Genomic DNA, 17,827 nt, shown 5'->3' on the forward strand with positions numbered 1-17,827 from the left:
CCAATAGCAAAACTATCAATGGGTAGGAGTGAGGAGGAGAGTGGAGATGAAATAGTTTGTGCATCTTTTAGGTTTGGGGACTTGATTTCCTTTTCTCAGATTTGAAGGAGGCTGTATAATTTAGATCTGGTGTCTTGTATAGGACACCTACCTACCTTCCAGAGCTAGGATTCAGTCCTGTTTGTGAAGGGAATGGGTCCTCTGTAGAGCCCTGATGATTCAGTTCCTGGAAGCACATTTTACTTCTAAAAGCTCATTGTCAACTCACCAGGCACAGTGGATAAAAAAAGAGAGGAAGTGTGTCCCTGGTTGATTTTTGTTTCAGGTATGCAGCTTTATTTACAAAGCTGACTTAAGATTACCAGCTGCCTGGGGGGCTGGAACCCATGCAGCATACTGGGCACAGTGCAGTTTCTCCTTTGAGGAACGCTCACTGAAAGGGAGTGGTGTAGATTATATGGACTCTGCGCAGTTGGGGATAAGAGATTGGACAAAGGGATCTCATCTGGGCCACAGAAGATAGGTAAGGAAAGCCACAGCAGTTCCAAGTAGAAAACCAAATAGCCCTGTAGTCTATTCTGAACTGTTTCCTTGTTCTCTCCCTCTTCTGCTTCTCCTTGTCTAGGTATGACAAATACTGTGCAGACCACTTCAAAGACAACCACTGTGACCAGGGATGCAACAGTGAGGAGTGTGGCTGGGATGGGCTGGACTGTGCTGCTGACCGGCCAGAGAACCTGGCAGAGGGGACCCTGGTTATAGTGGTGCTCATGCCCCCAGAGCAACTGCTCCAGGATGCCCGCAGCTTCTTGCGGGCACTGGGCACCCTGCTCCATACCAACCTGCACATTAAACGGGACTCCCAGGGGGCACTCATGGTCTACCCCTATTATGGTGAGAAGTCAGCTGCCACAAAGAAGCAGAGGATGACTCGCAGATCCCTTCCCGGTGATCAAGAACAAGAGGTGGCTGGGTAGGTTTTTGGTTTTTGGACCTCTTAAAGCTTAATTCTTAATTTCTCAAAGCTTGTAAAGCCAAGTACTTTGATACACAGAAGTCATAACAACCTAAATGACTAGCTCAACCTAAAAATGCAATGCTCAAACAAGTAGAACAGCCCACCAAGTACAACAAATTCATTATGCCGGTTACTGTGTTTAAGGGTGAAGGTTTGACTTGGTCTTGGTATCCTAAGAAGTACGTTGGAGCAAGCAGAAGGCAGGATGTCAGGGAGGCCTCCTCAAATGTCAGAACCTGTACCCGTTGCCAGGGTTGCCTCAAATCCCTTTAGTACTTACTGACTCCTCTTTTATATTAATCTTGTCTTCTGTACAAGGCACTGCATTTATTATAGAAGTCTCTGTAATGATCTTGAATTGTTCTGTCACTGCACCCCACTATTGGTTGGTGTGTCCCATGACTTTTGACTCTGTACCTAGCTAGGATCCAGATGCAGAGAGAAAGGAGAATAAGGACCAGCTTTACCCACTTTCCTCACTTGGTCTTGCATTGCTTTAGTCAGAAGGTGCCAGGAATGTGAAACATAGTCCAAGAGGGAATGAGAATTAGTGATTAGGATCTAAAGGGACAGGGTCTTAGTTTCTGAGTTCTTTTGGAGGCACCATCACAGAGGTGGAGAGCCTAGTGTAGAAGGTGAGGAAGGAAGGCTTATGTCATCCTTTCCAACTTGACTTGGTTGACTGACACTCTTCTGTTTTAATCACCATTTCCCCTTTTCCTCTTTCCCCTTGGCATCCTACAGCTCTAAGGTATTTCTGGAAATTGACAACCGCCAGTGTGTTCAAGATTCAGACCAATGTTTCAAGAACACAGATGCAGCAGCAGCTCTTCTGGCTTCTCACGCCATCCAAGGGACCTTGTCCTACCCTCTTGTATCTGTTGTCAGTGAGTAACAGTGGTGTTAAGGAGAAGGTTTGGAGAAGGGGAGGTGTTACTTGAGGGCAGTGAGGAAAGGGCATGCCTTTCAGTGTGCAACTCTGTTTTTCAGGGCTGGTGTGGTCAGTCAGTCCATGCCCTTTAAATGAATTTTATGCTAATGTTGAGAGGTTTATTCAGCACTTTCCCTCTCCCTCTGCACTTCCAGGTGAATCTCTGAATCCAAAACCCACTCAGCTTCTTTATCTACTTGCTGTCGCTGTCGTCATTATCCTATTTATTATCCTGCTGGGAGTTATCATGGCCAAAAGAAAACGTAAGCATGGCTCCCTCTGGCTGCCTGAAGGTTTCACCCTTCGCCGAGACTCCAGCAATCACAAGCGTCGTGAACCAGTGGGACAAGATGCCGTGGGGCTGAAGTAAGATGGTTTGCCAACAAGCTACTATTCACAATAGTAATAAGCAGGGATAAATCAGAAAGGAGATCTTGTTGAATTAGAATTTTAAATTTCAATCTCTGGCCACACCACATTACCATACTTGACTGTGATTCTGAATTCCTGCTGAGTGACTATCAAATAACTATTCTGTACATACTCAAGCGATGGTGCTTGGCTTCTGTGTTGAGGCACACTTTTGTTGTAAGCTCTTGATCCATGGGAAAGAAAAGGATGCCTACTCAGGCAACGGGACATAAAATACTGCCCATCCTTCCTGGGCCAAGGCCCCTGAAAGTCTTTAAGGATAGCCATGGCAAAAAGGATTGAAAACATGATATTAGTTTATAATAACCTGTGTTCTTGTTTTTCCCCTTGTTAATCTTGTCCTATCAGAAATCTCTCAGTGCAAGTCTCAGAGGCTAACCTAATTGGTTCTGGAACAAGTGAACATTGGGTTGATGATGAAGGGCCCCAGCCAAAGAAAGCCAAGGTAAGCTGGCCATGGTACAACCATCATTGTCAGCCACTATCTGGTCACATTTCAGATTTCTGTCCTTTGGTATCTAGAGTCCTGAATGGGAGAAAAGGGTAATAGTCTTTGTATGCCGCCAGGCAATGGCTACTACCCCCAGTTGTCTTGAAAGCCAGGAATCGTTAGGTCATCAGTGGCCTTGGGTTTCCTGCATATGCATTTCATTAAGAACTCTTTAAAAATAATAAAACAAGTGAGCTTACTTCCTTAAGAATCATGCTGATGGTAGCTGAATAAGGATTGATGTGTGTAAGTAGCTATTTCCTTTATTGCTAGATCTCTCCCTTATCCTGTCTGGATACTCCTCCTTCTGGAAAGGAAGGTGCAGTTACACAGTAGAAGAAATCCAGTGACCATTGAGTTTAGAGATTCTGAATCTTGAGCCCAGGAAACTAAAACCATATAGAAGTAAGAGGTAGATCGGGCTGAAGCTGATGTGAAAAAGGAGACAATCCTTCCATAGCTCTACATGACTGGGATATGCATATATCCATGGATAGTCTAAAGCAACTTGAAGATATGCATGCTTGAGGAATACAGGCATGCGGTACGGCATGATGGTTAAGAACATTGCTTTAGTTGCAATCAGAACTGGATTTAAATCCAAAACTCTGTTACTTGGTAGCTGGAAAATGACTTAACCTCTTTGTACCTACTTATCCTTATCTCTAAAATAGGGAGTTGTTGTGAAGATGAAATACGGCAATACATATGAAGCATCCTACCCATTTTCTACCACATAGTAAATATTCAGTAAAGGGGAGCTGCTTTTAAAACTATAATAGTAATTATTGCCCAATAGTTATTTCCCTGGGTCCTAGCTATGCGCTGGGCACTGTGTGTTAAGTACAGGTAGGTGATGTTGAACAAGGTATGTTTTCTTGTTCTCATGAACCTATAGCGGTAGAAGTTGCCATGTAGTGCCTTGTAAGCACTTAACACATAGTTAAGTAAAGGTAAGCAGAGGGTGCTTTTTGAGACCCACAAGAGAAATTAAAGTCTAATTCTATTGGAAGGAATGGTAGGAGTTAGACAAAGAATCAGGACAGGACATGGCAGATAGAGAGGGTCCAACCCAGGCACAAGTCCAGAGGAAGGAAATGGTGCTTTGGGAATCTACAGCTTGTATATTTGGTAGGCAAAATAGATGGTATATTAAGGCTGAAGCCTGTAATTTGGGATGGGCAAGTTGGGAGAGTTGTACTGATAGCACAGAAGAGGGTGACAGGAACCACCTCCTGGGAGCAACAGGAAGCTGGTGTGGATGATGCACCCTAAAGGGTAGAGTAGAAAGAGAGAAATGGGTAGAAGACTCTGGACTGGCTTCTTGTCTGCAGCTCCTGATGGTGGTCCAAGTCAACAGGCAGCATTGTTGCATTGTTTTCCCCTGTCAGGCTGAAGATGAAGCTTTGCTCTCAGAAGAAGATGATGCCATTGATCGACGTCCATGGACACAGCAGCACCTTGAGGCTGCAGATATCCGCAGGACACCATCACTGGCACTCACTCCTCCACAGGCAGAGCAGGAGGTGGACGTGCTGGATGTGAATGTCCGTGGCCCAGGTCAGCACCCTCAAGCCTCCCCCTTTCCACCTGCCATGCCTGCCTTTGGTTCTGTGTTGCGCCTGTTCTTGCCCCACTCAGTGATATGCTCTTTGCCAATTGCACAGAATAAATCACCGAGGAAATGAATACTTATGGAATACAGGCTTGCGGAAATTAAAAACCTATATGAGTAGGGAAGGATTTTGTATTGCCTCATGTACAGCATGCTTGGGAATAGGTATGCTGATTTAATGGAAAAGATTTTAGTAGGATAATATAGTAGAAATAATATCCCAAAGCAGAGGGATAGAAGATTAATTTGGTTGATACCTTAGTGCATATCATTCTGTTAATACTGGACATTTTAAAATATGGCCCCATTTAAAATAGCATAGTACTTAGGAACTTAAACAGAAAGACTCATTTAACTTAGAAGAGAGCCCAGCTTAAAAAGACTTACTTTACCATTACTCTTCACAGAAAGGACTCTTATCAGAGGAAAAGTAGATGGCAGATGTAAAACTAATTGCCAATTACCACGAGAAGCCGGGGGATTTTTTTCCCCATAAGAATAACTATTCAAATGGAACTATTCCAATAGTTTGGTTAATTGAACATTAATATCCTTCTTCTCCTTGAATACTTTTTGAAAAATTCCTTTCTTATAGATGGGTGCACCCCATTGATGCTGGCTTCTCTCCGAGGAGGCAGCTCAGATATGAGTGATGAAGATGAAGACGGAGAAGACTCTTCTGCCAACATCATCACAGACTTGGTCTACCAGGGTGCCAGCCTGCAGGCCCAGACAGACCGGACTGGTGAGATGGCCCTGCACCTTGCAGCCCGCTACTCCAGGGCTGATGCTGCCAAGCGTCTCTTGGATGCAGGTGCAGATGCCAATGCACAGGACAACATGGGCCGTTGCCCTCTCCATGCTGCAGTGGCAGCTGATGCCCAGGGGGTCTTCCAGGTAAAGAACAGGAGTAGGGCTGATTCTCCATGGATCTATAATGTTTTCTCTTTGCTAAGGCACTGAAGATCCAATTACATTTCATTCAAAAATTCTTTGAGAGAATAGGGCAGGTGATGGAGTCATGCTTGCTGGATGGGAAAGCAGGAAAAGAATGGTGGCCAACTGACTTAACAGCCAGATAGCAATAGAGCCAACCAGATCACACCAGTCCTCTGATTCTTAGCCACAGTCCATTTTGATGTGCCAAAATGCCTCCCAAGTGAATGGATCAGATGGAAGTGGTACCTGATATATAGCTTTTGACTACTATCAGCTCTCCCTTTGTAGATTTTTCTGGCTACATGCTGCTCCTTGGTGGTTTTCTTGACATATATTCACAGTGTATTCCTTGATGCCCTTTTATTTTACCGTTGTGAGAAAACTGGAAGCATTCTGATTCATCTTAAAACTATACACCATATTTTCCCACATCCCTCCTTTCTTTAGGAAGTAGAAGACATGAACCATTGTCTCTTGAGCACCCATTTGTTCATTCATTCATTCATTCATTCATTCATCCATTTATTCAGCGTTTATTGATTGAGGATGATAGAATCTTGGACACAAAGATAGCAAGCATTCCCTGCCCTCCAGGAACTTACAGTGTAGCATTAGCTCTGATGCTCTTGTTTGTTCACTTAGCTTCATTATTTTCTTCTATCAAGGCAACTCTCTTTTCTGTACTTTCTTATCTTCTAGATTCTGATCCGCAACCGAGTAACTGATTTGGATGCCAGGATGAACGACGGCACTACACCGCTGATCCTGGCTGCCCGCCTAGCTGTGGAGGGAATGGTGGCAGAACTAATCAACTGCCAAGCAGATGTGAATGCAGTGGATGACCATGGTAGGGCCGAGAGGCAGGGAGTCGGATTCTTGCCTGCAAAGCATGCCTTGCTTCTAAGGGGAAAATCATTACACAATCTTTAAAGAGCTGTCCCAGATTTGAATCCACTGCAGATTCTTTCATTCATCTGTTTTTTCTTTCAACATTGTAAGTTCAGAGAACTAAGCCATTGGGAAGTTCCTAGACAAAGGTGGGAAGGGATTTTTAGTGAAGGTTCTTGGATCTCAAAGCCAGTCTGTAAAAGGCTTGCCTCTGTAGGTTCCCAGGCATATCACTCTCGATATGAGGACTTGTGAACTGACTTCCCTAGGGGCTTATGAGCAATATCTTTTTTTTAAATAGATTTTCTTTATTTATTCATGAGAGACACAGAGAGAGGCAGAGACACAGGCAGAGGGAGAAGCAGGCCCCATGCAGGGAGCCCGATGCAGGACTCAATCCCAGGACCCCAAGACCACACCCTGAGCTGAAGGCAGATGCTCAACCACTGAGCCACCCAGACATTCCCTTGAGCAATATCTTAAATAGACATTCCGGTGTGTGATAAATAGGTTATTGTCCTCAGTGTGCTGGTTCTGGCTTGTGGAGGATGTGGGTACCATAGACAAATGACCCTTTAACCTATATGTCTTCTGAAGGCTAGGCAGCCTTTTTTAAAAGTATTTTTAGAACTGAATAAAAAGACAACACTTCAGCTTTTTTTCCACAGGCCCCACAGACAACTGGCTTGCTGCTCTCTGGGAAGGTCAAAGTTTCCTTGTTTAGGTCATGATGCTTCCTTATACCGGGAGTAGGACATGTCCCTCTACTCTGTCTTCTTGTAAACATATTTTTCCCTGCAGGGAAATCTGCTCTTCACTGGGCAGCTGCTGTCAATAACGTGGAGGCAACCCTTTTGCTGTTGAAAAATGGGGCCAACCGAGACATGCAAGACAACAAGGTAAAATCTGGGCTCTGAGTTGGAGGTCAGACGGAGTAGTGCCTCAGATTATAAAGCCTTCCCTTTTGTCCTGTAGCTCCTATTGTGAGGAGTATACACATAGAGGGAGGCAGGTTGGATGGAAACTGGCCCCGGAGAGCTGGAGGGGAGGGCATTGGGCTCACCCAGGGAAGTGTGAAGAGTGAGTCCTCTGCCTCCACAATATTCAGTCTGAACCAGGTCATCCTATAAATAACGTCAGTGTCGCCTTCTCTACCTTTTGCCTTTTTCACCCTGGCCTTTCTCCTGGTTATCTGTTCTGTTTACACTCAGTTCCTTTTCTCTTGTTCATTTTCATTTTCTTTGCTGTGGCTTTTGTTTTCTGTCCTGGGACACCATAGCGTTTTGCTATTTGCTCTTCTTCCTCTGAGTCTTAGGTCATGTTTGCCCTCTCTTGCTCATCTTACCTTCTCTTGTTTAATTTCTCTTTTCCCTTACTTTAATTCTTTCTTGATCATGTTTTGTTTCCTTTTGCTTTCTCTTATTTTCCTGCTTTAGGTTCTTCCCCTCCTACCTTTTTTATTTCTAACTTCTTTCTTTTCCTCTTGGAACTCATTTTGACAAGCTCAGTGCCCTTTTAAGCAAATCTTTGTCTCAGGGGCATGCTTTATTTCATACATTACCAACTAAGGAGACATTGGGCAAAATTGATTCTTGGAAGGAAGAAATAATCTTACTCTTTCTATATATATAGCTACATATATCCATTCAGTGCATAAGCAGATAGACGTTTTATCTGTGGTATTAAAATTTCTAACGGGGAGAAAAAAATGTCTACGAGATTATTAATAACAAAAAGTTTGAGAACCCTGGCATATTCTCAAGAGCGTTGCTAATTTTAATTGGCCTTTTCTGTAGGAAGAGACACCTCTGTTTCTTGCTGCCCGGGAGGGAAGCTATGAAGCAGCCAAGATCCTGTTAGACCATTTTGCCAATCGGGACATCACAGACCATATGGATCGTCTTCCCCGGGATGTGGCTCGGGACCGCATGCACCATGACATCGTGCGCCTCCTGGATGAGTACAATGTGACGCCAAGCCCTCCAGGCACTGTGCTGACTTCTGCACTCTCACCTGTCATCTGTGGGCCCAACAGATCTTTCCTCAGCCTAAAGCATACCCCCATGGGCAAGAAGCCTAGACGGCCCAATACCAAGAGTACCATGCCTACCAGCCTCCCTAACCTTGCCAAGGAGGCCAAGGATGCCAAGGGTAGTAGGAGGAAGAAGTCTCTGAGTGACAAGGGTCAGCTGTCTGAGAGCTCAGTGACCTTATCCCCCGTTGATTCCTTAGAGTCTCCTCACACATATGTTTCTGACACCACATCCTCTCCAATGATCACATCCCCTGGAATCTTACAGGCCTCACCCAATCCTATGTTGGCCACCGCTGCCCCCCCTGCCCCAGCCCATGCTCAGCATGCACTGTCCTTCTCTAACCTGCATGAAATGCAGCCGTTGGCTCATGGTGCCAGCACTGTGCTTCCCTCAGTTAGCCAGCTGCTGTCCCACCACCACATTGCTCCCCCAGGCAACGGCAGTGCAGGGAGCTTGGGTAGGCTCCATCCTGTCACTGTTTCGGCAGATTGGATGAACCGCATGGAGATGAATGAGACCCAGTACAATGAGATGTTTGGTATGGTTCTGGCTCCAGCTGAGAGCACGCATCCTGGCATACCTCCCCAGAGCAGGCCGCCTGAAGGGAAGCACATAACTACCCCTCGGGAACCTTTGCCCCCCATTGTGACTTTCCAGCTAATCCCCAAAGGCAGTATTGCCCAACCAGCAGGGACTCCCCAGCCTCAGTCTAACTGCCCTCCACCTGTTGCAGGCCCTATGCCCACCATGTATCAGATTCCAGAAATGGCTCGTTTGCCCAGTATGGCTTTCCCCACTGCCATGGTGCCGCAGCAGGATGGGCAGGTTGCTCAGACCATTCTCCCAGCCTATCATCCTTTTCCGGCATCTGTGGGCAAGTATCCCACACCACCTTCACAGCATAGTTATGCTTCCTCAAATGCTGCTGAGCGAACACCTAGTCACAGTGGTCACCTCCAGGGTGAGCATCCCTACCTGACACCATCCCCAGAGTCTCCTGACCAGTGGTCAAGTTCATCACCCCACTCTGCTTCTGACTGGTCAGATGTGACCACCAGCCCTACCCCTGGGGGTGCTGGAGGAGGTCAGCGGGGACCTGGAACACACATGTCTGAGCCACCACGCAGCAACATGCAGGTTTATGCATGAAAGAGCCTGCCTCCAGTGTAGGGACAGAGCTGCCTATTATAAATGCTGCTGAGGAACAAATGAAGGTCATCCGGGAGAGAAATGAAGAAATCTCTGGAACTAGCTTCTGGAGGCAGGAGAAAGAAGATGCTTTTATCTTTTAGATAATGCAAGGGAAGCAATTTTGTCAGCTTCACTGGCTATCTGCAGGATTGGGGTGGGGGGAACATGGCTCTTTTAATCTTTTACCCATCAAGCCAAGTTTGTGGAAATGCAAAACAAATATAAGACCTGGGACCATGTTTACTCTTTTCTTTTGGAGAAAAGAATGGATGCCTATTGTAGCCCAGACATTCTTGCATCTTGGGCTGCATTTTAAGCCCTGGGGGTGTCTGCCATATCCTTGAGAAGACTCTACAGTACAGTCCTTTTGGGCTTGGACCCTGGAATTCTGCCTAAGTTGACCTGTCTCATCTTACCTTCCTTGGAAATTCTTTTGACTTCGTTTGGTGCTTTACATTTTGCACCTCTCTGTGGTTGTGCAGCCCCACCCACCGGCATGTTACAGGACAAGACCTTTGTGCTTTTAATCATTCCTTTTCTGGAAAGCAACTTCACCCTCCTTTCCCAGTGTCCCCAGGAGTCTCACAGGGTTTGCTTTGGTTGTAGTTCTCAGCATATACCTTTCAAGTATGTTTCTTTAGAAAATGGATCTATTGCAGTCTCTTATGTAATATCATTCCTAGAAGAGGAAGGGGAGCAAGATAGTTTTCTTTGAACCCATCCTGGGGACAGAAGACCCTTTGAAAAGACTGCCTTAATTCTCTTGCCTGCATGCAGGGCTTTCTATAAACTTTACCAGGAAGAGGGATGAGAATTTTTTCTTTTCTATTTGTGGACCTAGTCAGTGTGAAGTTTTGTTGTTGGCAGTGCAGGTACTATGCCCCCCTAAACAAAACAAAACTAAGATTTGGAGTGTCAGAATGACCAAGAGACACGTTAACTCATGGGAGAAGTGGTTACCACTAACAAGACCCTTCCTGCCTACCATTCCACTGTCAGCTTGTGTGAAACGTATTTGTTCCCAGATCTCAGAACCCCCAGCCTGCTTCACTCACTCATCCAGCAGGGGAAGCTAGCCTTAGCTGTTGAGCCTTTCCTTCCAGGTATCTCCATAGAAGACTATGTCTCAAACGATGCTCCCTCGCCACTGAGAACTGAATTCTGCTTAGCTGGAGGGATCCCATGACAGCTGTGTTCCTTTTGTGGTGCGGTTGCAGTCTCCTTTCTGACTGTTTGCCTGCTCACCAGGCTTCCCTCTCCACAGCGTGCTCGGAGTTATTTGTGCAACTAAGTAGGTTCTTGCCAAACACATGGGTTTTCTATGTTCAAGCAAGCTGGCCTGGTTTTCTAGGGTCCACGCCAGCCCTATTAGAAAGTTGAAACCATGAGGCAGCCTTTGCTGTTTGTTGCTACCATTTTTTTCCTTTATGGCAGTCATGACATTCCCTTTTAGGCAATGAATGTAGAAGCTTATCGGGACATTTTCCTTTCCTAGATTCACTTTCTAGATGATGATGGACAATGAAAGACTTAACTGTCTTTATCATGCTCATGCTGAGATTGTGATTATATTGTACTTGAGTCTGCTTCCTGCATTTGTGGTCTTGGCACCTTCCATGACCCCCTGTCAAGGGCAGAAGCATTCTAGTCAACACTAGAAATAGGAGGAAAAGTTTTCTTCCTCTTCTCCCTGAGTCAGCTAATAGTTGGTCCTGTGATCATACTGTCATCTCTACCTGGTGCTATGATGTCATGACACCTGGGAAATTAGTTCTGCTGGGGCATTTTGTAGATATTGATAGGGAAATTTCCTATTCTGTTTTGGTTTGAATGATGGTCTTTATTCCTTCCTTGGCTAGGAGTGCTCATCAGAGCATCCCACTTAACCTGATTTCTCTGTGGCCTCCTGTATAACCCCTAGATGTCTGTTAACATGACAATCTACAGATTTTTTTTTTCAGTCCTGCCCAAGTTCATCAAGCCAACAAAAATAATTCGTTCTGCCTCAATATGAACATACTGTTTGTTCATTCTGTATTTTATTTGTCATGTGGCAACTCAACCAGTCCTTTCATAGTGTGTACCATTTTATCTTCTGAATACCGACTCTCTATCCTTGGACCCATTGTTAATTCAGATGGGGAGAACTTCTCTGCATGGACCACTGTGAACCCCACCACATATGCCCCTCTCTGTTATTCCATCTCATCCCCATTACCTGAAAGTATCAGCCTCTGACCCAACAGCTTGGATCCTCTCTGGCCTCCTCCCTCCCCAGCCACAGTGTAGGCCTAACTTGCTTGTTTCTCCTTCTTGGGATTCTTAGGGCTTGGGGGAAGGGGATATGAAAGCTGCCATTACATACAACAGGCTTCAGTATTGAGGAAGAAGACACTGCCTTTCAAGCATTTATCAATCCCTTAGATTTTGAGAACCTTGAGTTGTATAGCACCTAATAAAAGAGAAGGTGAGTTGGAGAACCACTTTCTCATTTGGCTTCTGAATTAGAGACTAAGTTTTTATAGGATGTATCTTTTATGCCATGTATAGATGACCTTCCTTCCCCTATCATTTTTGGTTTATTTTTATTTTTATAAATTCTTCCTTTGACTCCTCTTCTGTCTACCTTTGGGGATAGATTTTTCTGTTTGTTTCTTCTGTTTTGTGTTAAGCATCATTTTCTGACTTACATGTTGGTAAGGGAAGGAAAAGTGTAAGGGAAAGAGAGAGTGAAAGACTTTGATGTATGCAATCAACCGTGATGCTCAAGCCCATTATACTATCTTGTTATTATATTTGCTGGTGCACAATTCTTGCATAGAAAAGAACCAAAGGTATGTTTTGTTGGCAGGCAGTTTGGAGATTGTGGTTTTAACCAACACATTGAATGTATAATGATCATTTGAGAGGACACAGTTAAAAGACCTGATGCTCCCACTTGTAACTGTTTGGTACTATGGCGCTCCTTCCTTGTGTACATTTCTCTTAAAAGTGATATTATATCTGTTTGTATGAGAAACCCAGTAACCAAGAAAAATGACTGCATGTTCCTAACTATGACACAGTAAGGAAAATGCACAATGTTTTTACTTTTCAAAGTTTCATTCAAAGTAGTTAAGATGAAATTCATATGAAAACATTTTTATCACAAAATAAAGATTACATGTCAAACTCTGTGGCATTGCAGTTTTTATTTTCCATTCCTGTGTCCCTGGTCTTGCGATTATATACCTGATGATGTCAGAATTTGCTGAGAGATAAATAATTTTCTTTTCATTCTGAATCCCACAAAGCCCAGCACTAGGAATCTTTTTCTTTCTCCAGACAGATTACAAAGAAATACTTTTGAGGAAAGAAACTTCGTCAAACAGAATGCATCACAAGACAGAGTCACTTTTCTGTTTACTAGTTGGTGACAAATAGACACTTGCTCAGGACAGAGTGCCTTCCAGTGGAGATGGAGTGTGTTTGCTAAAGCCAGGATTGAAAAGTGAGGTATGACTAATAATGCTGATGCTACTGTTACCTAAACTGTTAGCTTGCAATATCATCCCTCAAAGTAAATTTTATATAGAATTTAATATATATATAATTCTAAAATAGTATTTTGCCTATAAATATGTCACCAAGTTCTTCTATGTATTTACTTGTAGAAGTCAATCAGGGAGACATTTGAGCACAAATATTTGACATTGGTGATATATATGGCATTAGCAGTCCTGTATCAACTTTAGCATTGAGTTTATTTCCATATTCTGTTAGCTTTGCAGAAACTTCTGAATCACACATATGTAATTCTAAATAGTAGAAATATTTGTTTAAATGACTGGAAATCTTAGGATATGCTTCAATTAAATAGATGTAGGAGCTTTATTCAAGATCTGCACAAATATATTTTAACACAACTGATAGAACATATTGGTTATCCTGAGAGCATTATCATTTCATATAAGATACAATTAAGTCTTCATGTTAACTTTTGTAATGATATAAAAGGAAAATGAATTTGAGAGCTAAGGAGCAATTTGCCCAAGTCTGGTCCTCTGCAGGCTGGCGTCTCAGAGCTGACCTTGCCTCCTCAGACTATTTAGGAGCTAAAGACTTGCTGGAAACCTGCTTTTGTGGATCTGAGCTATGGGCCACTAGCTCGCTCACCACATCCTACCTTTGCAGTTGCGAACCTAGAAACCTGGTCCTTGTTTGTGGCAGAAAGATCCAGGCCTCTCTCAACCATGAAATCCAAGGAGAGAGAGCAGTCCAGAGGCCAGGGGCTGCTACATCACACAGCTGGAATGGTGGGCTTGGACACCGGGCCACAGTCATGCCATGAGAGGGACTGGTGCTTCCCTCACAGCGCAAGGACAGGAGGCCGAGCTCCTCTTTCAGAACATGATGGCTACAACAATCAACCTTAATGCCTGTACACAGTCCAGAATGGGATGGGCAGCGGGGAAACTGACTTTGTTTACTGCCTCTGCTTCGGACACTTTCCCAGCAAACACTGCTCCAGGCCAGCTGTGCATGTAGTTGGCTCAATTGCTGCATCTGCCTGCCAATATTTTGAAAATGAAATGAGACTCAAGTGCTTGTAAAGTCCGGAAGGGAGAGAGGGCATATGCGAAGTATGTAAGTAGGTGAGGAGGAGTAGGTGTGTGAATGTGTGTGAAACAGAAAATATTTTCTTTTGACCTATAGCTTACTGATTATGGTACCTCCTTTCATTGGAATATTACACAGAAATGAAAAAGGAAACATGCAACCACATGAAGAATTGTCGTTGACATAATGTTGAGCAAATTAAGCCAGACACAAAAGAATACATTCTGAATATATGATTCCATTATATACATTCAAGAAAAATAAACCAGTGGTAAATAGGGACCATAATGGTGGATATTCTTCTGGGAGAAGGGTCTTGACTGAGAGGAGGGCAAGAAAAATATTTCTAGAGTCTGAAAATATCTTAACCTGGGCGGTGATTGCAGGAATATATATATATGTACAGATTTGTGTAATTTATGCTTAGGATTTCTGCATTTTACTTTCATAAATTGTACTTCAATAAAACATATCTATAATAACAGAAATGTATAAATATCTAATATAAAATGTTACTTGTTATCATATTTGTTTCAAATGTTTAATGATGATATAAAGACTCCCGTATTTCCCTCTCATCCCATTCCCCTCCCACTCTTCCTCCCCGTTTCCTTTCCCAGTTACTTGTTTTCATAAATGGGTTTGTGGGGATCATATATTATTTTTTAATAGTTTCCAGGCTATTTTTTTAAAAAAGATTTTTGTTTATTCATGAAAGACACAGGGGGGGAGTGGTGCAGAGACACAAGCAGAGGGAGAAGCAGGCTCCATGCAGGGAGCCTGACGTGGGACTCGATCCCAGGTCTCCAGGATTACACCCTGGGCAGAAGGCAGCGCTAAACCTCTGAGCCACCAGGGCTGCCCAGATTATTTTATTCTTAAAAACATTGTTAAAAAAAATTGTTAATGTGCAATAGCCTAAACCACAAGGCAATATATTTTAAATGCAATTTTATAAAATGTGGGATTGCATAATTGCAAACTTAATTATGTGGATGGGGTGAGCCTGCTGTTCGCTACCTGGGTAGGAGTTCTGGAGGCTAGCTGGATAATCCATCTCTGTCTGAATCTTGGCTGCTATTTGGCACTACCCGGTGACACTTGTCTGCCTCAGTACAAATATATTTGGGGTTGATTTTAGCTTCTGAAACCTGACTGAGATTTGCAAGAACCTCATTGCAAATTGTCCCCTGCTTCGTATGCCTATCACAGGAACTGAGTCAGCCAAATACAGGCTATAGGGACCCAGTTCCAGTTTCTCTGTCATGGATTGTCTCTATTTCTCTCTACCTTTTTCTCCTCCATGACTACTTTATCTGTACTCCTTGAAAAGGTTTAAGAACATGAACCTGGCAGAGGATGAACACCAATCACCAATCATGTTATACCAGAATCTGTGTTACTGTGGTTATTATAGGGCTTTATATATAAGAATTGGAAAGGAGGAAGAGAAGCTATCTACATCGGAGGTTAATAAGACAACCCGAGAAAACTTACTGAAACACTTAACCATTAGGAATCCAGTGAATTGAATGATGTAAAATTAATTCACAAAGAAACCTCCGCTATAAACAAAAACCAACTGGGGGATGCAATGGAAGAGAATATCACATTTATAATAGCACACACACACACACACACACACACACCATAACCTTTTAAAAAATTACTTACTACAAATATTACCAAATACATCCACTCCTGGCAACTTCAGTGGCTGCTGCCTCTTTAACAATTATAGCTTTAACGCTGCTCTATTCTTCTCACCTGCTAGATAAAAATCATAACTGTATCTGATCATGCCTGCCACCTGGATAAAATTCACTAAGATGCTCATCTTTGAACCCATCTCTACATCGCCTAACACAAAGGCAATCCTATAATAAACCCTGCCTTACACCCACTTCTACAAACCCACATCTCCCCTTTGTGTGCAGTTTCCCTGCAGCAAATCTGCAATAACTCCGTCTTTGTTTGACTCTCAGGGGTGCTCCTCATGGCCTCTGGATGGCTGACATCAACAGAAGCCTGTGCTGAAACTCCAAGCCAGAAAGAATCCCATTATCACACCATGTTATACACAGAGCATGGACTGTGACAGTGAGCGCTGATGAATTTATTTTAAGAATATCTGGAACATCACAAAAATTGCACATGGATGAAGCCATGTTAAAAATCTCAGTGCTTCAAAGGGTCAGTATTATATAGACAGGTATCACTGAACATAGCTACATCAAATTAGAAAAAAATTGTAACCAACCAGCAGCCCTATGTGTATGAAGAATTTTAAGTCATTTATCAACACAAATATGTTAGAAGATATTTAGAAATTGCACAGAAACACTTATCAAATAGTACCACTACTTTTGAAATACCATTGCATACCTGCTGTATTAAGTATTCTATCCACATCTCCAATATTCTTTAGAATTCTCTGTACAGTTTATCAGCAAATCTCTTATTCCTCTAATTCCCTGTTCAAATTAATGACTCTCTATCTAACATTTCCCTCTTCAACTATGATGTGGATTCTTTCTCCTGACTGAACCCAGACTGATACAGAAGGTAACTTTTGCAGAGAAACATTGCTGTGTTGTGTTTACTTTCATCTTAATATCAACAAGTTAGAAGCTCTTCATCTATAATTTTTTAATAATTCTTTTTCAAAAGGGACATAATGAATGATGGCTATTCTAGGAAGGGACAAAATACTCCGTGCTATAAAATTTCAAGACATAAGTTAAAAAGATAGTAGCCATAGTCAGTCTACTGGCACTATCCCTTACCGATACCTTTATGACTCCAGCTAATGTGTCAACCTAAAGATTAATGATTGCAAAGCATATCTGTCTCATCTCAGAAAGTAGAAACAAACTTCTGGGCTATTAAAGCATTTTTTTTTCATTGTGAAATGTAACACACACAGAAATGAGCATACGTTTTTAGGAATGGTTTAACAGATGTGTACAGCAAACCCCAACAGCCAGGCACTCGAGAAGCTACATGAACCATACCCTGCCCCTTCCTCATCCACTCCTGATTACACCCTAGAAGTAGGGTGACAGCTCATCCTCACGGTTCCCGTAATTATTTCCTAGATTCAGTTTACCAAATGCATGTATCCCTAAAAGTAATGTTTAATTTCGTCTGATTCTGATCTTTATGTTTGTGTTTTGTTTTTCTTTGTTTGTAATATTTGTCCTCATCATGCATATAAATAACTCTGATGCATCATCTCCATTGCTGTAGTCACTGTTGATGGAAAGCTGAATTGTTTCCAATTTGGAGAATATTGCTGTTTCATGTATCCTGGTGAATTCATGCACACATGTCTGTAGAGTATGTATCTAGGAGTGGAACTGCTGGATCGTAGGGTCTGCATATTTCCAACTGTATGAGATACCACTAAAGAGCTTTCTAATGCAGTTCAGCCTATTAAACTCCCTCCAGAGATGTGTAAGAGTTGTTGTCATTCTACACCCTCATCAAAGTTTGGTATTGTCAGCTGTTTAGAAATCATTTGAATCCCTGACCTCCTCCCTCACCCACCACTCATACAACAAACATAACCACTGGGATGCCTTTCTGGGAGAGCTCCCGGGGTTCTGCTCTTCTGCTCTCACAGGTGCTCTTCTATTCCTAGATTCTGCACCGCCCCCTCCTCCGCCCCCCCCCCCAACCTGGCTAG

The 17,827-nt window shown here is 43.1% G+C and overlaps 1 protein-coding gene across 1 annotated transcript in view; it reads left to right on the forward strand.

Annotated features, from left to right (window-relative positions):
* The window catches only part of NOTCH2 (notch receptor 2), a 160,998-nt gene extending 148,287 nt beyond the window's left edge, over window positions 1-12,711 (forward strand). Inside the window, exons 26-34 of the mRNA XM_077842629.1 lie at window positions 626-973; window positions 1,763-1,905; window positions 2,105-2,315; window positions 2,730-2,826; window positions 4,263-4,431; window positions 5,082-5,383; window positions 6,125-6,272; window positions 7,115-7,212; window positions 8,110-12,711. Of these exons, the coding sequence (XP_077698755.1) occupies window positions 626-973; window positions 1,763-1,905; window positions 2,105-2,315; window positions 2,730-2,826; window positions 4,263-4,431; window positions 5,082-5,383; window positions 6,125-6,272; window positions 7,115-7,212; window positions 8,110-9,498 (2,905 nt within the window). The 3' untranslated portion in view covers window positions 9,499-12,711. The remainder of the gene's footprint in view (window positions 1-625; window positions 974-1,762; window positions 1,906-2,104; window positions 2,316-2,729; window positions 2,827-4,262; window positions 4,432-5,081; window positions 5,384-6,124; window positions 6,273-7,114; window positions 7,213-8,109) is intronic.
* The last annotated feature ends 5,116 nt before the right edge of the window (window positions 12,712-17,827 follow it).

The sequence above is a fragment of the Canis aureus genome, chromosome 12 (genome assembly GCF_053574225.1).
Source record: "Canis aureus isolate CA01 chromosome 12, VMU_Caureus_v.1.0, whole genome shotgun sequence".
Lineage (NCBI taxonomy): Eukaryota > Metazoa > Chordata > Mammalia > Carnivora > Canidae > Canis > Canis aureus.